Below are 16490 nucleotides of genomic sequence, written 5' to 3'. Positions count from 1 at the left end.
AGTTCATAATGGAGTTCAAGAACTTCAAAACCAGAGAATGTCAAGGAGGGAGGTCTGCCTGTGTGTGTGTGTGTGTGTGTGTGTGTGTGTGTGTGTGTGTGTGTGTGTGCTTTCCCTGATAAGGAAGGCCAGGGGCAGTTGACCCCTCGTGACCTCTGCGGTGTTGGTGGCATATAGTTGTTTGTACAGAGAAATCCATTTGTCTCCCACTGTGTGTGTGTGTGTGTGTGTGTGTGTGTGTGTGTTAGATAAGCCCTGACCTCACACATACCTGCATGAGCTCCCTCTCTCTCTCCGCTTCATACGGTTCAACAAAGGACTGATTGTGAGAAGCTACACCAGGTCGGTTGAGTCAGTGATCTCCTTCAAGTCCCTTCTTAAAACATACTTTTATCGGAGAGCCTTTCCCGATTTTACTTGAGTTTTAATTTCCCTTGAACTGTCTTTTATTTCCTTTAAAAAATGTTTTATCTTTTCCTACACTTTTTATGTTTTCTTTTAAAAACCTGATGATTTTATGACTTGTCTGTTTTATTTTGCTGCCTTTGTGACGCGCTTTGTAACGTGGGTTTTGAAAAGTGCTCTATAAATAAAGATTATTATTATTACACCGTAACCTATGAGGCAGACTACCACACACACTTTAAAACGATCCACCGTATTAAATTAAAAAAAATCACACGTGAATGATGGCTTGTCACTTGTCAAGCATATGCTCTTCTTTTCTCTCTGCATAGACAAAAACAACTGTGTGAAAACAGGGAGAAATCTCTTGGGTGACTATAAAGAATTTGAGCATCATACATCATACATACAAGGTAGAGTGTGTCCCTAACCCACGTGTCTGACACACACACACACACACACACACACACACACACACGCACACACACACACGCACGCGCACACGTATGGCATCCCCTTTCACTTTGCATGAGAGCAAACCTGTGAACCTGTGAGAGAGAGCGAACCGGTAAATAACACTTTATAACTCAGAGCTGTCAAGACACACACACACACACACACACACACACACAGAGAGCGTGGTGTGAGGCCGTCTCTTCTCTTTGTGGAGTGTTTGAAGGCGAGGAGGAACGAACAACAACAGCGGTAAACAGACGAGTGTAGCCTGTGGCGAGGCAGGCTGCAGTTATAGGCCTATTATCTCTCTTTTAATTCATCTCTCGCTCTCCGTCTCGCCCTCGCATGCGGCAGGAAAGGTTTCGGTGTAGGATTCTTTTCATCTTTTTCTTCTTCTATCTTACACGTATGCATGTAAGCGCGTTTTGCTCTTTTCCAGTGACGCTCCGCTTCGCATTCACAGTCCCGTGCGTTCAACACCCGGTCTTAGTAGGGCCTAGTGGGGAAGTTATCGTATGACAATTTGCTCATATTCATGTACTGTATATACATAACTGCTGATGAAAGACCACCTTCATTTTCTCAGATGTTTTAGATGGGGACTCTCTCTCTCTCTCTCTCAAAAACAGAGTTGCTGACAGACCCCGAATCTAAAAACGGTCCTTTAAAAGGCTTCCCTCCCTGGGTTTGTTTATGTTTCACACATACACACTCACTCACTCTCTCTCTCACTCTCTCTCTCTCTCACACACACACACACACAGAGGGGGAGTGTGCTTTGGCTTGTCCGAAGCACTGGCCTCGCTCCCAGACCCTGAACTGCACCCAGCTATTACTGCTGCAGCCAAATGGGTCAGACCGCTGGATGCGTACTGGTATTGATTTCACACAATAGACAGCACTCAAAGTGTGTGTTTCTGTGTGTACGTGTGTGTGTACGTGTGTGTGTGTGCGGTGACTCAATTTCTGGCTTCAATTACACACACACACACACAGACACACACGTAGCCAGACAGTTTATGTAAATCAAGATCTAATGGCGTGATACGCTGCGTGTGGCGAGCTAGTGTGCGTGTGTGTGTGTGTGTGTGTGTGTGTGTGTGTGTGTGTGTGTGTGTGTGTTTGTGGTCACGTTGTGTCTCCCATGACCATTTGCCACAGAGTGGTCGGATCAGTGTCACTGTGTTTGAATTTCTGTTGGACGCTAAAATAACAACTGGAGACAGAGGGATAGAGGCTTCTATTGCGGGCTAAAACAACTGCCTGAAGAGCAGTGGGAACACACACACGCACACACACACACACACACACACACAGACAAGACAAAAAAGTGTGGAAGTCTGAAAGTGTGGAAAAACAGACAAGGAAGAAGATATAACGAATACAGAAACACTATAGAAGTTTTTTACAGAGAAAAACACAAAATAAGTGATAAGTAATAAATAAGTGATAAAATAAGTGCTTTTTTTATGGTTAATGATACCCAGACATCACAATTAATATGACAATGATATATTGATGTTTAAAAATGTTACATGTAGCACCTTTAAGTGAATGGACAAAATGAGAGGGAAGACAGGAAAGTAAAATTAACAAAAAAAAAACGCTCATAGACACACAAATGGACACACACACACACACACACACACACAATGTGCTAGGGAGGCTTTGCATACACTCACACAAACAGCCACATGCGCACACACACACACACCCATGCACACGTACACACAAACACACACAGTAGTAATAGCTGTAACGATAAATCATGTTTGTTTGACCAGACGGTCTAATAATCCTTGTCTAGGAATAGGGAACACACACACACACACACTTATTCAATCATAAACACACACACATGTACAATGACATAAAAAAACACACTCAGTCATAGAGGGGACACACACACATTCTCTCTCTCTCTGTCAGCTTTTTTGACAGGAGATTGACTTCGGTAATCTAGCCGTAATTCCCTCCTCATATCTGCTCAAACATGGCAGAAGCTTTAGGGAGTAAATACACACACACACACACACACACACACACACACACACACACACACTCGCATAAACACCATAATGGAGTGTTCAAGTCTATAACTCCCTCCTGAAATGCAGGGCAGAAGGGGGTTTAGGGTGCTTTGTGGGACCCTAATTAGTATGGAAGCCTGATAAGTCCACAGCAATGAGAAGAAAAGAACACCATTTGATATCAGTATTACCGCTGTCATGGGGAAACTCCAGTATTTTTCCTATTTTTTTTTTTTCATGGTTTCCCATTCAAAACAGACTATATGATACCAAAAAAAAGGGATAAAAAATGACATGGTTGTCAATCTGGAAATGAGGCAGTTTTTTTCTTAATGCTAGACTGAGTTACAGGGGATAATAGATGCAGCATTATATAACAACTTTAAAACTCGGATGAGTTCTTAGTGGTGCATGTCATATGACTGATGAATCGGTGCACAAGACATTTGAACATATCCATGTACACGACTGGGAAAACTCACTGCAATCACAGTGCAGTAACTGACAGAACTGCAGTGAAAAGTGAGTCAGAGGCAGTCCTATAACCAAGAGGTCAAAGGTTTGATCCCCACAACCGCTCATGTATCCTTGAACAAGACACTGAACACCACCTGTTCACACGTTATAAGTCACTCTGCCTAAATTACCTAATTGAAATATGCTTGGAAAGAGTATCTGCATGTAATATTTCTTGATTTTTGAGTCTCTCCAAAAGGTTTGAGTCCAGAGAACCAATACTCTAACCTGTCATATAATCTGTACATACTTGCTGGTTTGGATTTGACCCGAACCCGATTTTTTTTTTTTTTTACCTAATGTGTTTGATCAATTTCGAATAGCTTACTAAATCAACACCATACAAAACACTTCCAAAGCATTACCAGTATTAAATGTGTCAGTTCAAACATTTATCAGAAAAAGGTTGAGCTTTTTAACAGGATCGGAGCCGCAACTCTGGAGATACGCATGACTTCTATTTTTGATGGAATACTACATGTCCGTCTGTTCCGTATTTTAGCCATATAAATGTATATAAATAATAGTTTGCTTATTGTAGTTATTTATCACCATGTCAGTTAGGAAAATAGAGGATACATGAATCAATGTCGCTTAAATATATGTTGGAGATGAAGTTATCCACGGAGAGCCACTGAGAAGCTTCTATTTGGCAACAGTACATCTACACTCATAAAAAGGGACATACGTATTCTTCTATGGTACATTAATGCTCCTCACAGTACAACGTGAGGTGTTTATAGAACAATAAGCAAAACTGGATAACTGTGGTGACTTACCCATACTGTAGGTAAAATAATAGATACGCGCAACAGAACGGGCAGAGCGGAACCGTAACGGAGGGCCCGACCCGAGCCAGAATGCAGGGCTCTAGTTAAGGAGACTGTGGTCTGGATACAGTTTCTCATCGCTGGTGTCAGGTAAAAACCTCACATTTTCTTTTTCTTCCACTTGCATTGAAAGCTCCTAAGAATATATATCAGTGGAGGGGTTTTCTTCCACTAACAGTGTTATATACCTGAAGACCTCATTCAATATGAACTGCATCAATATAGTTCACATGTAGTTAACTGTACACTGACCTGAATAGAAATCTCATTCCCCTCAATTTTACATTCAATAAGCAACCTGATAGCTGTGACTGTTGACCTACATGAAGTAAGCTACATGAACCCATTGATTGCTGCAGTGCGTGGATCTCATCCGCTTAGAGCAAAATGTACGCTAACAAAATGCCTTTAATCTGCAACATCAAAAGGCATGTAGATGAACATATAGACATTAATGACTATAACTTGACTGTATTCATGGGACCCGGACCGACATAGTTCAATACAAAGAAGCTTTGCCATGTGCACTGAATAAGATCCAACCTCGTGTTCATCAGTGGACTGAATTCATGTCCGTGTTCATTTGATTTCTCTGTTTCTCTCTCTGTCCCTCATCTTTCCCGCAATTTTACAACATATATGACCCAATGAAGCAGAAATACCTTACACTTATCTTAAAACATGCACGCTTGCCACATAATTCCATGAAAAAAAAAAAAAAAAGCTTATGTGAAGATAAGAGGTTATCTGGCAACGGCAGCAAGATCTTTAAATATCACATTGCATACATAAACATCAGAGTAATACATAGAGATTTAAGGCAGAAATCTGACCTAAACTCATCTTCATATGAATCGTTTCATAGCGTATTATCTTAACATCGAATCTATATTTATTCAGCAATCCTGGCGTGCTTTGCCATAATTAATCATGCCCAAGTTCCATAACAGATTATCTTTCATAAAGTATGAGATTGAATTTACATCATTTCTTATCTTGAGAAAGATTGGGTGCTGTGTCAGAGGTCAAATCCATGTGCATTAATATGTACATGTTTAGGAATATTTATATACGTTTTTAATCTCGGGCTACATTTAATCCATATCAGGAATATGCATGTTCATCGTTGGAGCCTGTGTGTGTGTGTGTGGGTGAATGTGAATGAAGTGCATCTCTTATACAGTGTGTGTCCATTGGGAAAGCAAGCCTCAAACAACATGTCCCATTTTTGTGTATTGTCTATTGTTCCCAAATTTGAAATGTTTCACTTTGTAAATGAATGTCTTGATGAATGAGAGATACTACATTAATCTTTCTCTTGTAACTACAGTGTGAATTTGGGATTTGCTAATATCTATGATTTGCTGAGAAGATGCTGATTTCCATGTTAAACCTACATGCACCTCTATGGTTTGATAAAAATCTATGACCATGGGGCTTATGAAACCCTTTTCAACCCAATGGGGTAAACTCAAAAAATGTATCGTCATCAACCTCAGAGACACGGATCATTTTCTTAATATCTGAAAAATTGAAATTTGCCAAGATTACAACTGAAAGTACTCGGCTATACACGGTTCCCTGTGATTAATAGTAAATAATAAATAATTCTAGCACATGTAATGAATATCATTTACAATGTGTGTCATGTATTACCAGTTTTGTGCCTCCAAGATGTCACAGAAACAGAGGATGACAGAAGTCTCTCAATAAGAAAGACTAGAGCACGACTCAAACTGACAGGACAGATACACAACTTACATTGCTTAGATCAGTGATTCTCAACCTTTTTCATATAAAGGACCCCTAATTTAGTCCACATTAGGGCCACGGACCCCCATTTGATGAGATTTTGTCTCTCTGACCCAAATCTGAGAATGTGTTTATCGTTGGATATGATTTTGTCCAGAATTCCATGACTATCTGTATTGTAGGTAGAGAGATAACAGAGAAACTATGATCAAAACAGTCATTCTTCTACATTCTCTAATTGTGTTAACTTCTTGTAGATGAAATAATGGTGAAGTTTTAACAATTCATCAATTTCCTGGGGACCCCATGGAACCCCCTCAGGGACCCTTGGTGGTCCCCGGACCCCACGTTGAGAACCACTGGCTTAGATTAAAGTGAGACAAAATTAGTTGGCTCTTCCAATCTAATCATTTTGGACGTTACTGTATATCAATAATAAAACTTAACTATAGAAAATCTTCTCCATAGCCAAAAGAGAGACAGGTAAAGTGGAGAGGTTGTTTTGGCTGCACAACATACCTGGATAACGACTCACACACTCTGCCTTCCTAATGCAAAACAATACTATCCGGTGGGATGAATGTGTCTGTAATGACATGGCTTCAGTTTTATCTGATGACTCAGTAACAACACAGTGAGTCAGCTCAGAGACTGAGAAAGAGAGAGAAAGAGAGGGAGGGCGAAAGTGTGGCGCTGTCCAAACAAACACCTGTAAGCTGTCACGCTAACAAAACCACACACACACACACACACACACACACACACACACACACACACTCCCTCTGACATAGGCTGTCCTATCCAAACCAGATCAAAGTCAGAATTATGGCTAGAGGCGACATTACAGGATGTGTATCACTATCAACATTAAGAGTTTGACGGGGTTGCATAACACACACACACACACACACACACACACACACACACACACACACACACACACTAGAGAGCACTATCTCAGATGCAGCTGTTTCATTCTGAGCAGCCTCTGCAGGTGAGATAGTGAGTGGGCGAGTAAAGGAGTGTGTGTTATTCACCTCAATGTTATTCACTGAGGTCTCTCTCTCTCTCTCTCTCTCTCTCTCTCTCATCTTTTGCACGCTATCCCTATTAGACAGCGCAGAGGAGAGACAGGAGTGATGGGAGGTATCGACCGGACACTGACATGCGACGGACTCCACACACACACACACACACACACACACACACACACACACACACGGATCCATCAGGAGGCCGCGTCCCGGTCCTACCTCTCTTTGAGGAAGTCCACCACTCTCCTGAAGTCGTCGGCGCAGTACTCCCTCTTCATGTCCATCAGCACGCTGTCCGAGGCCGACTGCACGGGGACGTGGAGGAAGGCGTACACGCGAGGGTGATTCAGGATCTTGGCCATCTCCTGATGAGACACACAGAGAGAAGAATATTAGAAGAAGAAGAATATTATCACTGTTGGCAGTGTGTGTGTGCACTGCGACTCAGGAGAAATAGAAAGTTAGGAACACTTCCTTCTCTCCTGGACCAAGTATGAACACATCAGGAACACATACTTTTCAAAAATCTCTGAAAGAATAGAGAACTTTCAAAATCTCAGTATCCGTATATTCTATGTGCTGAATCTATATATTTAATATGCAGTGTATTTCATTTCATTTTACTTTATTTCTATCTCATTAATGTTTGAATCTATGCTTTGGCAACACGTGCACATGTACGTCATGCCAATAAAGCTCCTTGAATTGAATTGAATTGAATTGAGAGAGAGAGAGAGAGATGGGAGACATGGAAAAAAAGGAAGAATATGTAAGAGAGACAGAGAAGAAGAAAGACAATGAGATAGTTCACGGTGTCTGTTACAAATGCCAATCTGAGTCAAAGCTAATACAGATGCTGTATAAGAGTGGAACTTTGTTTATGTGTTTGCGCAAAGAAATTAAAGTGATTACACAATGAAAAAGCAAACGCCACTTTTTTTCTGACTGTGTGTTAGAGCTGCAGACATCCTCAACAATCTGTTTGTTTCCAGTTTGATCACAACAGATCGCACCGTTTCTCTCTCCCTGCCGCCTTTCACAAACAAGGAAATGTGACGACAGCGCAACAGAATCCACATTAGCATATTCACTTGTGTTGTTTGTGGCAGATACGAAACCACGTGTGATCTGCAAATCTCTGCACATCCTGAAATCACATCTAAAGCATCTCTTTTTTTTTTTCCATTGCTGTAACATTCATGTGACATTCACATCAGAACGTACACACGTAACACACACACACACACACGCTGACAAGGGGCTTGGAATGAAAGTCATTCTTCTCTGTTCAATAAATCGTTCCCATTTTCAGCCTCTTTCATCCCATGAACATCCCATCCGATTGTGTGTGTGTGTGTGTGTGTGTGTCTTTTTTAATGTACTGTCTGCTGTTCATATTTAACGTGCAGATGCACTCAGCTAAGACACACACACACATGTACATTGGCTAAGTAAGCAGAACAGGATTCAGCTCAGTGCATCAAAACTTAAAGAATGGAATATGTTGGAAAAGAACCAAAAGTGGAGACGGAATAGGGGAAAAAATTAAACAGAATAGAACAGAATAGAATAGATTTTCTAACTTTTTCAGCAGACCATTTTTTTTTTTTATCTTCCCATGGCCTGTGTTGGGGTCCCAACTGATGAAATTTGCAATTCATGGAAAGCTCTGTGAGGAAAAAGTACTGAATAAAGCCCTGTGAGTCAAAACAAGCAAGAGAAAAAGCCAACCGTGGTGAAATAATGAGATTCATAGTGTTCACATTTCACCTTCGTTCAACAGCATTCCTCTTACTTCCTATAGAGAGAGCAGATGACAGCTGTTGGGAGACATGGACACATCTGGATCTCTCCTTTTCGCTCTCTTTCTATCTCTGCCCTGATCTTCCACGCTGTCTTTTCCTTTTCTTCTCCCGCCCTCTACTTCTACCCCCTCCCTCTATCTCCATTTCTCTCTCTCGTAGCCAGATGATAGTGTACAGTGGCAATGGGGAGGACAAAAGATATTATATTTTATTTCAATTTGATCTGAATTCAAAGACCATTCAGAGACGAAGAGGGGGAGAGAGATGTGACTCTGTTGGGAAGGGAAAACAAAAACAGTAGTACAAACATTAGTTCTCACCAACTATGCACCAATCAGCTTTTTTGGGGCCGATTCCAACTACTGATTTTTTAACAGTGCAGTTTCACCAGATTGAAATGATGCATTTTACACAGGCAATTACTAACAACAGCCCATCAGCAAGCATAAACAATAACATTTCAATAGCACTGTTTTAAATATGTTTTTTTCCTATAGCAGCATGACATTGCTGGCCTAACCATGTTTAAATACATTTTTTATATTATTACATATTAGTGCATGCTTGATGCCAGTAGAGCATAAAAAAAGATTTTGATTGAGGCAGCATAGCCTATACTTTCTGTCCAATACATTAAACTCTTTCTCATCATACAGGCTATGACTTTCATAACACAATGTCAGATGGCCGATTTATCGGTGCATATCCCTACTGTATGTTCAAGACTATGCTCAATTAACAATTTCCACATCAGCTACACAAACTTGCATAAAAAAAACCCAGCAGACCCAAGGTTTTCTCTCCAAAAGCCACATTTTAGAAAAAATGCTTTTGAAAAAACATAAAAGTCATACAGCAAAAAATGTACTAGAACCCTATGCTCCGACTATGTTCTTATGCACAACCCCTTATAAATTCAAACATATTTTTTCTCACCCGCGGAGGCTAGACTAGTAAATGGAGTTTCACGAGGGAAAAAAGGGCCGCAGTGACACAGCCTTGGAAAACGGTGTCCATTAGCCGCGCGAGTCGCGAATCCGAGGCCAGAAATTTAAACTCTGTGATTTTTTTTTTTTTTTAAGCCGGCGTGAGGTTAAGCGAATAAAAAAAAACACCAAAAAGAAAAAGCGGTGAAATCTCACACGGGGGCTTTGGTGAACGATAGCCGCCGGCTTTGACTCAAACGAAGGCTCCATTAACATTCCTTCCTCTCTGCCTGCTCTCTATTCACTCCGCACCCTCCACAATGCGCTGCCTCCTTCTCTACTTCCTTCTGTATTTATTTGGGGGGGGGGGGGGGGGGGATGAAAAGAAAAGTATTTGAAAGAATCCATCGTATACCCACTGGATCCCGAGTCCCGGGAGTCAAGGCTGCTTCGGAGGGGGTTCTTTATGCCTCGAAAGTCAAGAGCCATTTCCAAAGCGTACAGGACCACATCGCAGATTAGCGTTTAAAGGAGTGAAATGATGAGGGGAAAAAATAAAACGAGGCTATAATTAACTGCTGAAAATCTAAGAGGCGAAGGTACAAAAAGGTTCGGTGGCCTCTAAGCATCCACTCTTTTTTTCACTAAAGGAGCTCTACAGAAGCTTGGGAGGCATGCTGGCCATAGATCCTGCTGTTTCTACGCTACTGGAAACAGGTTTTAAGTGTAACGCTCACTTGTTTTAAAAATTTTAAACTATAACTTGGCACTCGAAAAGCTAATAACATGCAATCCAGAATCATCCATTTGAAGCCAGCACTGTTTAGAGTGGTTCCTGGTGGACGCGAGGCTAAGTACTGAATGGCGGTTCTTTGGCTTAAAGGAAAATTCCACCCTTGGGTCCTCTTAGGGTGCTTGCAGACAGCGGGGCGCCGACCGCAGGCTCTGCCGCAGAGTGATGCTGATGTTCTAGGTGCTGACTGGGAGGCTAACATAACTGAACTTGTGACTGACCTGAACTCAGTGAAAATGACCCCAATAGCAGAGTAAGAGTTTTTCTTTTCTTGGCTCTTAACGCAAAAAAACACAACATGTCTTTTGGCTGTGTTGCATTATGGACTACAGTGAAATGGTGAGTCTAGGAAGAAGCCCTCACTCTTCGATTCTGAGGGACTGACAACAAAACCTGACATTTATCATTTGATGTTTTAGATAGATTGAATTTTCTGCCATTAAACTCCATTGTAGCTGCACTGGAAATATGTTGAGGTGATGTCATGCCATCTGAGTTTGGGCAATTATCTGCAGAAATAAGAAAAATACACCACCAAACCATGAAATGGGCCCAGATATGCAAGGTACATCGCCAATAGCGTTTTTTTTTTTATAACAGTGTTCAAGTGTTTAAGGGTGGATTTTTCAATGAATTCAGTAAATTTTCAAGGCTATATAGTATCAAGACATTCTCAGACACAAAAGGTTCATCATTCCTCTTTGGTGGAAATCACTAAAGCACTTGTTGGACAATATAATGAAGCCTGAAAAAAGTCAGTGGCATTTGATTCTTAATGGCCATGAAAATAGCGCATAGGTTGTGATGTTGAACAAATCTTTGCGCCACTGCCTCGTTTGCTGTGCAGCAACCTTCTCTTAACAACATACAAACATACATACATGTACACATATACGACAGATTAAAATAAGCATAATCAGCAGCCAAGTTAGTTCCAAAAGGTAGATGCTTTGACCACCTCACTACCGTAAGAGTGGGTCAGTGTAGAGCAATAAGAACCACTGGAGAACCTCATGCCGTCTACAAACTGCATGACTTTCAAAGTCCTAACAGACTGTGAAATGGAAAGCATTTCACACTATATAAGAGAGAGATGAGCAAATTTCTAGTCTCTCTCTCTATGGGCACAGAGACCTGAAGATGAGCCAGGGAGAGGGATCACACATTTGACACCATGGAGCATCAAATGCTACACCAATCCTCCATTATGGGGTTCACAGACTGCCGCACAACACTCAATTTTCAGATAAGCATGAGAAAAAGATAATACAACACCACACAGAGACAGACAGTATTTGTAAGTATTCCTTGTTTTAGTCAGAGATTTGTGTCATTGTCTCATCAAGTCTTTAAAACAAACTGTCCTTAAACTCTCTCCCACTCTGAGATTAGCTACGCTGACCATCAGATGAGTCAGTAAAGACTCAGCCTCATCTTGAAATAGTCAGGAGGGCAAAGTTGGGGCTAAAATCAGACTAAAAAGCAGTGTTGTGAGAAGCCAGTATAAGCCAAAACTCAGAGGACCAATAAAAGGTTCAACATGGAACCATTATAGCACCAGAGAGACTGGGAACGTCTGAGCCAAAGTCACATAGAAAGCAACTCCAGGAGATTTTCTCTATAGCTGGAATCAAGGTTTTGTTTCCACAGCACACAAGGATACATCTCAGGTCGTTGGATGAACTCTATTCAAAGAGAGACTGAAGGTAGCTCTATTCACATCTAGATTGATATAAAGATAACTATATCGATACATTGTTGCTCAAGCATCCACGTTCAAGTTTAATTTGATTGGTTGAAAATATTTATTGTTTTCTCTGCATCCAATAAAATCGCTCTTAGATCAAACCAAAAATATAGTTCTAGTTATCGTTTTAGATGGGGTTTTTAAAAAAAATCTTTTTATAGTTATAGTTATCTTTATAGTTATCGTTCTAGATGTGAATGGAACACAGGAATATAGGTAACGTAAATGGGCAATTTCACCAACAATTATGAACAATAGGCTATACCTAATCAGAAATGTAAGTCAGTTGTATGCCACAGTCAGACCAAAGGCAATGTAACTCTAACAAAACCTCCCTGTGGCTTGAATGTGAGGAGTTTTTTCCATAGCAACACTGGACTGAATCTCATGCCTTTTGGCTCACACACCTCACACATTTCTACCAGGGAAAATTGTAAGAGTGACATTCTGTGCTGTTCTTTAATACACTGTGTTAATTAGGAGACTTGGAAGGACGTGCAGGTTTTTCTTATTTTTATTTTTATTTCCTGAGGAATAGAGATGGATAGACCACAGATGTCAGATTTTTCTGATGGCCATAATCAGCGTGCTATCATTACCATGCTAATCACTACTAAGAAGGAGAGGGAGACAGAAAGAGAAAAAGAGAGGGGAGGAAGAAATGATTTAATGATTTCCTACAAGAATATGCTGATTGCAGTCCGTCTTCTCAATTAAGATCTATTGTAGAGTGTTCCCTACTTCACACAGACGCACAAAAGCATGCGTATGAGTGTGTGTGTGTGCGCACACACACACACGCTCTCAACACGGCTCGGTTGCAGTGCACCACAGGGGGCTGACCACTGGAAGCTACAAATTAGAAAGAATTAATTTGGTTGGAAAATGGAGCTTGATTGGTAACAGACAGAAATCAGCCTGCTGCATGTGTGTGTGTGTATGTGAGAGAGAGAGAGAGAGAGAGAGAGAGAATAGAAAATGTGTATGTGCGTGAGTGCATGCGTATCGTTTTTTTTTTTTTAGAGATGGATGACAACTGGAGTTCTTATGCTTTAATCTCTCCAACAGTTATATTTTTCTCAATGTAGATTTGCAGATTATAAATGATATTGTACAATTCTGGTGTGTAGCCTTTTGAGTCCACAGCCACAGCACTGCATGTTAAGTAGGGTAACAATAAACATGCCATTGCCAACAACTAACCTCTTAGCTAATTATGGTTAATATCCACTACATTTTTCACAGCGATATATGAGCAGTAATATGGTGCACCTCAAGCATGTATAGTACTTTCCATTAAGATTTGAGTGTTAGCAATCAACATATTTTCCAGTAGAGATCCATTATGTCCGGAATGTCGAGAGCAATTTCCAAAGCATACAGGACCGCATCTCAGATTTGTGTTTAAGGAGAGAAATGATGAGGGGGAAAAAAAATTAACTGAGACTGTAATTAACTCTGTCTGTGCTGAAAGAAGCAAAGGCACAATAAGGTTCAGTGGCCACTGGGTACCTCTTAAGTCAGCATTTTAGCAGAAAATCATAACAAAAATACATAAATTATATAATTTGCACTTTGCAATGACATTTTGAAATTGTTGTTTACATTCTAGCAAGACAACGCCATCGCTAGAAAGATTTGTGACTGAAAAATAAACAGAATTCTGCACAGTCAGACTTTGTCGTCATTGAGGTTTTATTTATTACATTGTATTGTGGTTGTATTGAATCATGAACCTCATATCGCGTATCGAATCGTATCATGAGATAGGCATATCCTCCCATCCCTAGATTTAACTGTAACTAACTGTCTTGTGCAAACTCTAAAATGGAAATGTACTTATAGTAAGGCTATGTGTTCTATTCATACCATGTTTGAAGCTCTTGTGCTATAAATTGAAATAATTTTGAATTCTGGCGCTCATCACTATGAGTCCTAAACATCTGAGTGTTAGCAATTAACATATTTTGATGTGTGCTCATCATAGATAAAACCAGTGTTCCCAGTGTGCATCTTAGTCCACAGCATAGATCAGCTTTGGTAATATGACGCCCTGTTCTCATTATACATGTGCATTAAATAGCAGTAAGGTCTGATTGATGATAATTAGCATGCGCAAGTCATAACAAGCACAGGCCAGAGATAAAGCCCGTCATTTTAGTATGCGTCCTAGTACAGTGCTAATATGTTGCCCCGATCTCATTAGATTCACTGACAATGATAACTCCCCGATGGCTGTAATCTAGCCTTCAGACAGTGTGTGCGCCTGGGTGTGTGTGTGTTGCAGGGGTGAAAGGGGTCTCAACAGATGGCATGTTAGTTTGAGTGGCAGGGCAGCGCTGATGGGCACTGGGGATTAATCTATAAGGGGAGGACACTCTTTCATTCACACAAGCCATTTATCATGTGTGTGACAGAGTGCATCCCATCCCCCCTAATGGCTGTACGCCGATATAAATCTCTCCCGTTACCGATCCCGGCGGAGTCGCGGCCTTTTTCAACGTTAAACTGCTGCCGACAATGGACAGTTGAGTAGCTCTGAAGAAGCAAATGACACTGTGATGAGGACGATGTCTCTCGGCCGTAAAATTAAAGCGCTGCATTCAGCCAGTAGCTCCTGGGTAAATGAAATATCTATGAAATAACTATGAAATATATATATACTGTATATACGTTTCAATACGCGATATGGGGTTCACGATTCAATACAACACCGATGCAATGTAATAAATAAAAGTTCAGATGACAAAGTCTGACTGTGCAGAATTCTGTTTATTTCTGAGCCACAAATCTTTCTAGCGATGGCATTGTCTTGCCAGAATGTAAACAACAATTTCAAAATGTTATGACAAAGTGTAAATAACATAATTTGGATGGAGAGCTTGTGAAATTGTGATGGTCAAGCGGCTCATTTGTGATTACTACAGCAGAATAAAACGGAGCTGATATCACGATTCATTTTTCTGCCACACGATACACTTCACATTTCTGTATCGCGATATATTGAATTTCAATATATTATCCCATCACTAATGCTTAAACAAACCAATCAAGGTTCAATGTTTTGTTTGTTTTAATCAGTCGTGACAGTGTTTAAAGCGAGTCTATATGCCACTGTCTCCGTCCCCCGACCGGGTCTATCTCTCTCACACACACACACACACACAAACAGATCCTTTCATCTTCATGGCTGATCGGCCCAGATACACACACAAACCAGAAAGGATCTATCTTAACTGGCTTAGCTCAAAGCATCTGATATCTACCCCCTCAAATCAGATAGGACTGAAACGAACAGATATGGAAAAAGAAGAGAGAGAGAGCAGATAAAAGGTGATTTGGCTTCAAGCAACCTCTATGAGGGACAACTCTCTCTCGCTCCCACACTCTCTCCTCCTTATTTCCAAAGAGTAAAAAAAAAAAAGATGTGTGTTCACTACGCGAGTTTCACACTTTCGATTCGGGTGGAATATTCTGTATGATGATGCTATTTTTCTCTCTCGGCCGCCCCACATCCCCCTCTTTCTCCGCCTCTCTCTTCCTCCATCCCTCCTTCCGCCCACTTTTATTTCCAGGGAGGAAAGTGTGTGTTCGCTGTGTGAGTTCCATCATGTTTGTACCACAGGTGGAATATTCTGTATGCTGAATGTCTCTGAATGTGTGTGTGTGTGTGTGCATGCGTGTGTTACTAATGGCTGCCGATGCCCTACTGATCAGCGATGTGACAGCAACACCGCAAAGAACATGAAATACATGAAAAAAATTAAAACAGGAAGACAGGGGGGAGTTCTGTGTCCGAAACAAACTGAAGTCCTGAAAATGATGCATCCTAAACTAATGTAATTCTACTAACACACTGAAGTTTATAACTCCAGCCTAACATATACTGAAATCACTTAAATATGCAGCTAGAAGGAGTTACAGGGCAAGGAGAGATCAGTGATAAGCGATACTAACATAACCTGTTGTGTTGTGAACCTAAAGGTGGCCAGATAGGCTTAGAGAGATCAGTCCAATCAGTCCAACCAGTTAAATACGCTTTGCCCCAACCGCTGCTGAATACAGCTGATGCAATGTGGAGAGAAGGAATGAAACTGCTGCCAAAACATTTGCCATCTTTGTGGAGTCCAAATGTCAGTAGCTTCAAATGAGAGTAAAATTAAGGCAAAAAATATGTATGTATGCATTAATGAATG

General features: G+C 40.8%; 1 protein-coding gene across 1 annotated transcript in view; it reads right to left on the bottom strand.

Annotated features, from left to right (window-relative positions):
* LOC139664394 (threonylcarbamoyladenosine tRNA methylthiotransferase-like) overlaps nucleotides 1-16490 on the bottom strand; it is a gene marked incomplete at both ends in the record, with an annotated part of 52139 nt that overhangs the window by 26716 nt on the left and 8933 nt on the right. Inside the window, one exon of the mRNA XM_071543204.1 lies at nucleotides 7243-7388. Within this exon, the coding sequence (XP_071399305.1) occupies nucleotides 7243-7388 (146 nt within the window). The remainder of the gene's footprint in view (nucleotides 1-7242; nucleotides 7389-16490) is intronic.

The sequence above is a fragment of the Centroberyx affinis genome, unplaced genomic scaffold (genome assembly GCF_046629955.1).
Source record: "Centroberyx affinis isolate AG114_WGS23_722 - 3 ecotype Tasmania unplaced genomic scaffold, CSIRO-AGI_Caff_v1 ptg004269l_1, whole genome shotgun sequence".
Taxonomy (NCBI): domain Eukaryota; kingdom Metazoa; phylum Chordata; class Actinopteri; order Beryciformes; family Berycidae; genus Centroberyx; species Centroberyx affinis.
Note: the sequence above shows the minus strand (reverse complement) of the source record. Positions and strands in the feature narration are given on the sequence as shown.